The sequence below is a fragment of the Numenius arquata genome, chromosome 12 (genome assembly GCF_964106895.1).
Source record: "Numenius arquata chromosome 12, bNumArq3.hap1.1, whole genome shotgun sequence".
NCBI lineage: Eukaryota > Metazoa > Chordata > Aves > Charadriiformes > Scolopacidae > Numenius > Numenius arquata.
Genome location: NC_133587.1, coordinates 10,728,647 through 10,738,749, shown reverse-complemented (window position 1 = coordinate 10,738,749; position 10,103 = coordinate 10,728,647). Strand labels below are relative to the sequence as shown.

General features: G+C 45.7%; 1 protein-coding gene across 1 annotated transcript; it reads left to right on the top strand.

The window, feature by feature from the left end:
• Positions 1-1,959: 1,959 nt before the first annotated feature.
• On the top strand, positions 1,960-9,996 carry SERINC3 (serine incorporator 3). The gene is made up of 10 exons (XM_074156891.1): positions 1,960-2,041; positions 2,508-2,669; positions 3,142-3,335; positions 4,464-4,543; positions 5,246-5,383; positions 6,247-6,416; positions 7,154-7,244; positions 7,649-7,826; positions 8,262-8,486; positions 9,134-9,996. Exons 1-10 carry the CDS (start codon positions 2,003-2,005, stop codon positions 9,270-9,272), a joined length of 1,416 nt encoding a protein of 471 aa, XP_074012992.1. The 5' UTR covers positions 1,960-2,002; the 3' UTR covers positions 9,273-9,996.
• The last annotated feature ends 107 nt before the right edge of the window (positions 9,997-10,103 follow it).

The following is a 10,103-nucleotide window of genomic DNA, read 5'->3' as shown; positions in this document are numbered from 1 at the left end:
CTATGAAATTATTTACCCAGGATTACTGGGAAGGCAACACAAAATTTTGGATTCTGCCTTTATTCTGCATACATTCATGTGAACAAAGGGGGAAGCAGCAGGGATGTGGCAAAAGGCCTCTTACAGATCCAGCTGGTGCACCTAAAAGGGTAATAAAAATATGTTAATAATAAAGGCTCATATAATATCTGAAGGAAGCACAGTTTCCACGATTTATGGTGTGATCCTTTTCTGAAAGAAGCCTGTGTGTCTTCATGAATGAGGCTGATTACAAGAGAGATGATACTGCTAACATAATGTTCATATATTCTGAGCGTTAAAGCTGCTGTGGAAAGCAAGTGACTGTTTTACTGGATGCTTTTTGTTATTTCTTTGCAAATTTAGATGGCAATAAAGCTATTGTTCTGATTATGTGCCCCTTTCTGTGATGGAAGCAGGTTTTTCAGAAAGGGAATATGTGAAGGAAAGAAGGGTCTGACGCAGTGGGATGTGATGCACAACAGCTGGAATTGCTGCAGCCAGAATATATCCTGTAACTCAAACCGGTCAGTTCTGACCCTGCCTTCTGACATTGTGCAACACTAATGCCCATTAAATAGCTCCAAACCACTTTCCTAAACTTCTTTATTGACTTCTGTCACCTTCTCACTGTTGTTGTATCCTCACAGCCTCTCATGCATTTCATTTGCTCCAGGCTTTAGCGACAAGGAGTGCAGCACTCAGCTGGTTTTCTCTAACTCCTCCAAGCTGCAAGTCTGGCAGAATGCTGGTAATCCAAAACCGGAGAGGCCCCTGCGCTCTGGGCGGCAGCAGAACAATATCTCTTTTCACATGGTTCTTCCACCTCTTCTTCCACTTTAAAGGAAGCTACGTCTCTAGCTTTTACGACCGTGCACCTTCAATCTACGGACTGAGGCTAGTGTGAGCTGATGGAGATGTGTCTCCTGGAAAAACTCCACCTCTGAAAGGCTTGGGAGCTTTCCCGTTTCCACCCAGAGCCCTGTTAAAACACTACACAGGCCAAAACTCACAGACACCCTACAGTGCCCAGCAAAGCATGCAGGAAAAGAGGGGCAGCAACGTGACGCAAGTTCTGTGTCCGTATCGCCATGGGACAAGAGAGGGAATGAGCTACAGATTCCTCCCCAAACAACTACGAGAGGCCAAGCAGGCCCCTGGCCCGCAGGCAGGGAGGTGACAGCCGTGTCCCCAGTGCAGGAGCAACATGGCCATTGCTAGCACCCCTGTCACCCGCCCAGGGATGTAGGTGAAGTGGCAGGAGGCCGCCCGCCCACCCGCTTCCTCGGGTGTCCCGGTTGTCACAGTCCCTCCGGTGAGGTCAGTGCTTCAGTCGTGACGCAGGTGCAACTCATACAGCCTCAACGCAATCTTTGCACGGAGGTGACGCTTGTCACCGCGCCCGCTCACGCCTTGTCCCCTCCGGAACACGGGGGGGGTCGGTTTTACCCGTGCGGACGGGGCACAGGGCACACCAGGGCGCACTGCAGGCCGTTGGCCCACTGGGGCAGGGACACACAGTGTGTTGGGTGGCAGGCCCGGTGGCAGTTTTCCCCTCGCCCCGCCGCCATGCCGGCGGCCCGCCCGCGCTGCTGCCATAGCAACCGCCGAGCGCCCCCAGCGGCCTCCGGGAGAGCGCGGGATCATTCATTGGCTGCGCTGCCGGAGGAACCGCCCACTCACTGACCCTTTCAACCAATCAGCGTCCTTTCTCCATACGTCGGCATCGCGCCGGAGGAGGCGGAGGAAGTGTTCATAAACAACAGCTCCCCCTCGCGCGCCCCGGTCGCCCCTGCCGATCCTCCTGCCCGCGCGCGGCTCCATCCCGCCTTCCCATTGGCGGACAGCCTCCTCACCGCGCGCCAGCATGGCGGGGACAGCCAATGAGCGGCGGCGGTGCCGGACTGCGACCGCCTGACGCCGCAGGGTGGGGGCGGAAGCAGGAAGTGGCTGGAGGGCCCTCGGTGGCGGCGGCGGCGGCGCCATGGGGGCGGCGCTGGGGGTCTGCTCCCTGGCCAGCTGGGTGAGTAGCGGTGGGTCACACCTCTCCGGGGAGCAGCCTCGGCCCCGAGCGGTGCCTCCGCTGGGGGCCCAGCTCCAGTCCAGGGCCGGTGTCCCCTCTGACCGCCTTCCCGCCGTCTCTGGGCAGGAGCGTGCTCCCGCCGGCTCCGGGAGCGGCTCCAGCCCCTCGGGGCAGAGCGGGAGCCAGGCTGTAGATACCCTGCTTCTTCCCTGCCTGGCCGGGAGGCGGGTCCCTTCCCGTCCCTGGCGGTGTGGGTGAGCGCGGCCGGGCCGAGCCCCCGGGCTGATAACGGCAGGTTATTTACGGGTGTTTTCAAACACGATGTCAGCCAGAAGTGTTGGTTAAGCTGCTTATCTGTGTGGTCCGGCAGGGAGTGGGGTGTCTGTAATGGGGTTTGGGTTTTCCTCTCTCGAACACGGGCGCCAGCTGCGAGGGGAATGCCCTCACTATTGTGTCTGTCCTTCAGATTCCCTGTCTGTGCAGCGGTGCCTCATGTTTACTGTGCCGATGTTGTCCCAACAGCAAGAATTCAACAGTGACACGTCTTATCTATGCCTTCCTCCTCTTCCTCAGTACTGTTCTTGCCTGCATTATGCTGGCACCAGGGATGGAACAGCAGCTGAAAAAGGTATGGAAGGAAAAGCCTCTCTCTACCTGTTTGCAAAACCATTACTTGTGCCAGTGACTGTTGATTCTCTTTAGTGGGAATGGATTAAATGAGAGAGAGAAACACTCAAATCTGCTTTGTCCGCTGAGTTAAGATACTGCATGTGCCGAACAACTTCGAGCTGAAGTAGCAAATCCACTGAACGTACATTTTTAAGTACATGCCTGGTCTCTGAAACCTGACCAGACCTGGAGATGGCCAGTCGTTATCAGAGGCCTGCTGCTTTGGTATCTTAATCTTCTGGGCTGTGTTTAGCCATGACATGGGGATAGAAAGACAATAATAAGGTCTGTGTAGACTTGCTGAGCACAAGGTCTTTTGTTATCAGAACTCCCAGAAGAGAGCTGACTGAGAACCTTAGCTGTTAAGAGTACTTAAAGAATGTAATTGCAAATGCAGATGTAAACTCGCAACTAAATGTGTCTTTGCTCAGATACCTGGATTTTGTGATGAAGGGCTTCATACTCGGATACCGCACATGAATGGCTTTGTCAGCTGTGATGTGTTTGTTGGATATAGAGCTGTGTATCGAATCAGCTTTGCCATGGCAGTGTTCTTCTTTCTCCTCTCTCTGCTCATGATACAAGTGAAAACAAGTAACGATCCAAGAGCCTCGGTACACAATGGGTATGTGTGTGAGCCAGCTGCCTGGTCTTCCAGCTTATTTCTTCTCTCAAGTTTCTTTGCTGAACATGGTGGTGAATTGTTTATGCATACATTGACAGCCACAGGTCTCTTTTCAACTGAATACCTGGTAACACTTTAGTCTCCTAAAAAGCTTTCTATTTATGTAATGTGTTCAGTGTAGTGGTAATGCTCTGAGGTTGGGTAACCGAAAAGGCCGTGCTCTGGGCACCCCTCTGTGTTGCACAGCGATGCTAGATTTCAGCTAGTTTATATCACTGTCCTTGCACTGATTCTAGCACTCGTTGGGATGTTCACTAGGCCAGTCTGACTTGGTAATCCGGCAGAAACTGGTTTCTGATTCACTGATTCAAGTGGATTAATTCAGGGCTAGATGACTGAATTATCATAGAGTCATTTAATTTGAAAGGGACCTTTGGAGATCATCTGATCCGACCACCGGTCAGAGTAGGACCAACATGGAGTGGGTTATTTACAGCCTTGTCTAGTTGAATTTTGAATGTCTCAAAGGATGGGGATGCTTTGACCTCTCTCAGAAACCTGTGCAATTTTTTGCAATATCTAGTGGTAGTTTCTCTTTTTGCAGCTTGCATATGTTGGCTCTTGTCCTTTCACTGTGCACCTGCAGGAAGAGTCTGGTTTTGTTTTCTCCACACCTTTCTTTTAGGCAGTTGAAAGCATCAATCGGATCTCCCTTTTACCTTCTCCAAGCTGAACAGCGCAGAGTTAGCCTTCTTCCCTGCACGGACAAGCTGCTGACTCGCGTTCCATTTCTTGGAGCAAGAGTTCCTCTTTCAGCAAAGCTTCCTAGCTAGTCCTCCCTCAGTCCGTCCTGTTGCATGGGGTTTTTCTGTCGCAGGTGCAATGCTCTGTATTCGCCTTTGATGAACTTTGAGGTTTCTGTCAGTCCATGTCTCCGATGTATTGCTTCACCCTCTCCCCCTGATTTGGTGAACATCGTTATCTGTAATCCCACTGAACACAATTATTTTTTTCTTTAAATTTCTGTTAGATACTCATCTTTGTACAGCAAGCTGCTTGCAGATCATGTAAAACGAGTATTGTGTGCAAAGTAAGACCAATATTTTCAACTTATATCTTCTTTTAAAGGTTCTGGTTCTTCAAAGTAGCTGCCATTGTGGGTATCATGGTTGGAGCGTTTTACATTCCTGAAGGGCCATTCACAAGAGGTACAGTAAATATGTCATCATGGAATTGTGTTTAATAAACCTTGTCACAGACTTACCAGGCTATAGTTGCGATAGTGAAAGTTATCTTCTAGAAGACACAGATCCTGTCCTACTTCGTTAGAGTATCTTGGTTCATCCAGTATTTTGGTGACCAACTGAAGTTAGGGGAATAAGCAATCTTTTTTCAAGTGCAGAAGTGTCATGTATTAATAATTAGGTACTCCGTGACACAGTGGTTACTGGGCTGAGTCTTCTGACACTCTTTAGAGGCAGCTCAGAACACTGACAAGTGCTAAATACTTCCCTAGAGTCTCTGAGAAATCTGTGCAAGAAACCTTTACTGTCTGGCCACATCACAGGAACTTGAAAGGGTGGTTGATCTCAGAGAAATGTGACATGATGGTACTTATGTACACAAAGGTGTCTTGTGTTAGATCTTGCCTTCATTCTGGAAACGCGTTGGACTCAACATTCCCATGCTCAGCTTGACTAGCATAAGCTGCACCCTTCAATAGCTGGGACATCTTGCATGCTTCTGCAGGATGGAAGCCAAAGTGATTAACAGCATCTGCATTTCTAAATGGAATTTCAGATTTTTTCATTGTTTGCCTGCAGTATAATTAGGAGCTTTTTATTTTTATGAAACTAGGGTAGCATGGAAATGATGAAAGCTAACCCTGTTTTTCTTGCTCCCATTTCTAGTTTGGTTTGGTATTGGTGTTTGTGGAGCTGTTGTCTTTATTCTTATCCAGTTGGTGCTTCTTGTGGACTTTGCTCACTCCTGGAATGAGAGCTGGGTTAAGAGAATGGAGGAGGGAAATTCTAAATGTTGGTATGCAGGTACGAATCTTAACCTGTAAAGGATTTGTTTCTGCTGGCCAATACTCTGCAGAATATCACTTACTAGTTTGCAAACATACCTAGAATTGCACTCCTTCTCAAGTCTCCTTGAGTCACTACTGTAAATATTTGGAATTAATAGCTGCTGTGTTGCTTTTTTTCCTTCATTAAATGAAATGCACAATGTTTTAGGCTTGTGATTAGCAGATCCGACAGTCATAATAAACACCACTTGTCTAGTTTGTGGTGCGAGTGCAGAGACAGCAGCCTGGATCTCTTCAGCTCTAACTTGGCTTTGCCACCTCCCCTCCCGAGGTCCTCAGGAAGTCAGTTATGTCAATGACAGTGGCTGCAGCACAACACAAAACATGCCTCAGTGCATGGTCCCAAGCTGACCACTAAATTACAAAGTGCTAATTGTTGTAGTTCTTTGCTCATAGCTATGAATGCTGTAACAGCATTTCTTAGCTTCTTATAAAGAACACAGCAGAATGGAAATGAAAATGAGTGTCCTCAGGCGTAGAAGGGCGAATGCAGGGCTTATAAATAGCCCATGAGAAGTATGCACAAAGCATTCTCATTTTGACACCGTGGCTTGACATCAGTTAAACCAATTAAACTGCTGCTGAAAGGCAGGTCTTATTCCCCTGATGGCAGCGCTGGCTTTCCTCCGAGCTATGCTGCTTAGTGAGAAATTTAGCCTTACCTAATAAAAATGCATTCTGCTAGTCTGGTTTTCTGAACTAGACTTCCAAGTGAGGAGAAGGGACTGTCTCATTACAGTGGTAGCTGGTCATTAAATCAACTTAGATGTACTGTTAAACTACATGCATATTCTAACAGTTAATTTTTTTTCCCTCCAGCTCTGCTGTCCTGTACAAGCTTGTTCTATGCCTTGTCACTGGTTTTTGTTGTGCTTTTCTGTATCTTCTACACAAAGCCTGATGACTGCACTGAGAACAAGTTCTTCATAGGCATTAATATCATCCTGTGCATTGCTGTCTCCATTGTTTCTGTCCTTCCAAAAGTTCAGGTATTATTTTTCTCTGCCATTCTCTTCTGACATACAAAGCAGGGAAGGAAGAAAGATGTAGTACCTATTCAGTCAGACATAAGAACTTTAAAATTTGGCTATCGTAGCTATGCTAGCCTGGAACATTTGAAAAAAAATAATCTTGCTCTGAAACCACTGCATTATGTAGTGACGTATTTCCTTAAGATAGGCTTTTTTTGGCTAACATAGTTTTGGACTTTGTTTCCATGTGGGGGACTGCTGGTGTGGTTTTAGTGGTGAAGGTTCTGGCAGAACAGAGAAACCCGTTAGGGAAAAGCAAAATAAGCTGGGAATTTATTGGTTTAATACTGTGGCTTTGAAATTACAGTTAAGCGTGTTTTATATGAGAGGAAGCTTGCATGTTACTTGATTCTGAACTGGTATTGCTCAAATAAATCACATGCTACATTTGTTTCTATGTAACTGTTTAGGAAGTTGGGATTAACTCAGTAAGAACCCATAACTGAGTCCTGGGTGCAGAAAAACTGGATTTGGTTTGCTTATTACTTCTGTGTTTCAGTTGCTCACTGCACAAATTGTATTACTGTAAGGATTTCCTTCCCGTCTTTTAAACATAGAACAAAGCCCAAAGCATTTCTGAAAAATAAAGTTTTGCATGCTGATAACTGTTGAATGTGTGGCATCAGGGTAAAACTATCCAACTATAGGTAAAACTTGCCCTTTTGACCTTGGCTTGCTGTTGTGTCTTTGAACAGGAACATCACACTTACTCTGGCCTCCTCCAGTCCTCTGTGATCACGCTCTACACCATGTACCTCACTTGGTCAGCCATGTCCAATGAGCCTGGTAAGCAACTGGCTGTCTCGAGTAACGTATTTTGGTGTGAAAGCAGAAGCTGATGATGGGGCTTAGTTATTACAGATCGCTGTGGGAGGACTGCTGATCTGTCTAGATAAAATAAGAGGCAGTAAAGCTGATGTTACTGAAACCATCAAATTGCCTCTTTCCAGAACTAATCTGGGGTATTTGTGCGGGGAGGGGAGAAAACAGTGTCAGGGCATTCTGATTTTATTTAATTATTACACCCTTGCCTCACAGGAAGGAAAAATATTCCATGCCATTGCTGCCTCTGGGAATCAAAGAGATCAGCAGTTAGAGGGAATGAAAAACTGCAAGCTTACTGTCAACTTCTCTTAGCTAAATGCTGTAAAAGCTCATCTCTCTTTAATATGCCTTGAAATCTCTTTCAGAACGAAGCTGTAACCCAAGTTTGCTGAACATCATTATCCAGATTGCTGCACCCACAGTTGCTCCGGCAAATGCCACTGTGGTACCTGCTACTCCAGCTCCGCCCAAGTCCCTACAGTGGTGGGATGCCCAGAGTGTTGTTGGGTTGATTATCTTTGTCCTTTGCCTCTTGTATTCCAGGTAGGATCTATACTGCTATCAAATGATAAACAACTGGGATTTATCAGCCTTTTTTTTTTTTCTTTTGAGTCTGGGTCTAGTGAAAAATATACCTGCATTTATTCATATCCAGCTGCTGTCTCAGCCCAAGCCTAAATACTGCTAATAAAACCGTGTTCTGTTTTGTGGATGACGATAGGCTTTATTAGCCCAATTCAGATAACAGAACAAAATGTGTTACCAGACTTGGACTAAGAACACTGTTTAATTAGTTTAACAAAAGCTCAGATGAAAACAGATCTCTCTGAGGAGCTTCCTCATGTTTCCAGATGGATTTTAAAAATTGGTATTTGCTAGTCCCAGACATGCATTGTGGGCTGGTGCTTGCTTTATTAGCAAACATAGCTAACTGAAAAAGGAGTTTTTAACCATGTCTATCTTTTGGTTACACTTCAGCATTCGCTCTTCAAGTAACAGCCAGGTGAACAAGCTGACGCTGTCTGGGAGCGACAGTGCCTTCCTGGAGGAGACTGTGGGAACAGGCAGCGGGGCTGCAGAGGAAGAAGTGCGCCGTGTCACAGATAATGAGAAGGATGGTGTTCAGTACAACTACACGTTCTTTCACTTCATGCTCTGTCTCGCCTCTCTTTACATCATGATGACACTCACAAACTGGTACAGGTAAGAGTGAGACAGAAAGTGATGGGCTGTATGTTCCAGCCCATGTTTCCAGGTGGACAGGAGACTCCTGCCAAGCTGGTTAAGGTGCTCTCCTTGTGCCAGTTGCATTAGAGTTGTGCCTTCTCAATTTTGTGTGGCTGAATTAAGATGTAGAAAGGTAAAATCAGCAGCTGTAGTCTCAGTGGACTGCTTCCCAGCTGTAAGGGCAGAAAGGGCTATCCTTTGGATAGGCAAGCAGCAGGAAGGATATGTATGAAATTGGTTTAAGGTGGTGTCCTGTGAAGTTTGTCAGAGGCCAGCCTAATGTTACTGGCTCTTTGCCCTGGGAAAGATATGCAGGGACAGCCAGACATGCCACTTGAACAGAAATATCACTTCCTAGATCTGTTCAGAGCACTTGAACATTTCCTCTGCTGCTGAAGCTTATGACTGTTTTCCCCAGGACTGCCATATTGTATAAATTAGCAAATGCAGTCACAGAGCAGCAGCCCTCAGGAGTCTACTGCTGGCTAAGTTTTCTTACCATCTTCCTGCAAAGGCTTTTGTGCTGCAGTGTCCCAAATGATTGAGACAGATTCATATGAGAGGTAGCAAGGAACAGTGGACTGTGCCTTCTGTGTCTATTAATTGACTTCTTTACTTCTTAGCCCTGATGCAGATTTTAAGACAATGACAAGCACCTGGCCAGCTGTGTGGATGAAGATAACCTCCAGCTGGCTTTGTCTCCTTCTCTATTTTTGGACCCTAGTGGCTCCCCTTGTCCTTACTAATAGGGACTTCAGTTAAATTGCTGCACCTGTCTGAGCTTACAAAAGTGGGGAGCTTTTTGCTGAAAGCCGAAATGTTCACCTGTTGCTTTAGTTACTGTTTATGTTACTGTTTATGTTGATATTAACATGCAGGTGGCTAGAAAGTTGTGTATTGCATAATGCTTGGTGCAGGATCAAAAGTATCATCAGTTATCTTTCTATTTTAACCTTCAGTTATGGTTATCATATTACTACATTTTTAAAATTCACTACAGCTGCACAAAATACCTGTTCTGTCCAATAGCCACAACCTTTCTATTGAATAGAAGTAACATTTAGCTAAATATGAAGTAATATATTTTAAAGAACAATTATATTCAGCATAATGCACTAGTATGCTAAGGCTTCAGTTCCTGGAAGTCTAAGCCATGCTGCTTGACTTCTACATTCCACTGTAAAAGCTTATTTAAATTTATACTTACCCTCCTATGTTGTGGCAAACTCCCCATTATTTCTCACCAAAGAAACAAAACTTGGAGGTTGAAAACCTGGTTAACTCTAATGCCTTTTACGAACAAACTTGCCCTTTCTCAGAGGCAGCTTCTTTTTTTAGTGTTTGCCAAATATTGAGTGGTAAGTGTATGACTAGCTTCAACAACTTCATGATTATGGTGGACAAGTAAAGCTTCTAATTGATTGCTTATAAAAATTATGATTATTATTGCACTGTAACTCATTTGAATAAAGTGGGCTAACTACTGAAACTCTCTTGAGAAGCATTATTCTCCAATGCAAAATGCTATGTACCATGATTAAAATGCTGGTCAGCTGCTGCAGTGTCCAGTTGGATATGACTGGATGTAAAACC

Bases quoted from the DNA above. Each gene is read 5' to 3' on its own strand.
- SERINC3 (XM_074156891.1), top strand. From the start codon at position 2,003: ATGGGGGCGGCGCTGGGGGTCTGCTCCCTGGCCAGCTGG. The intron at 4,544-5,245 runs GTACAGTAAATA...TCCCATTTCTAG, and splicing joins TGAAGGGCCATTCACAAGAG to TTTGGTTTGGTATTGGTGTT. The intron at 6,417-7,153 runs GTATTATTTTTC...GTCTTTGAACAG, and splicing joins CTGTCCTTCCAAAAGTTCAG to GAACATCACACTTACTCTGG.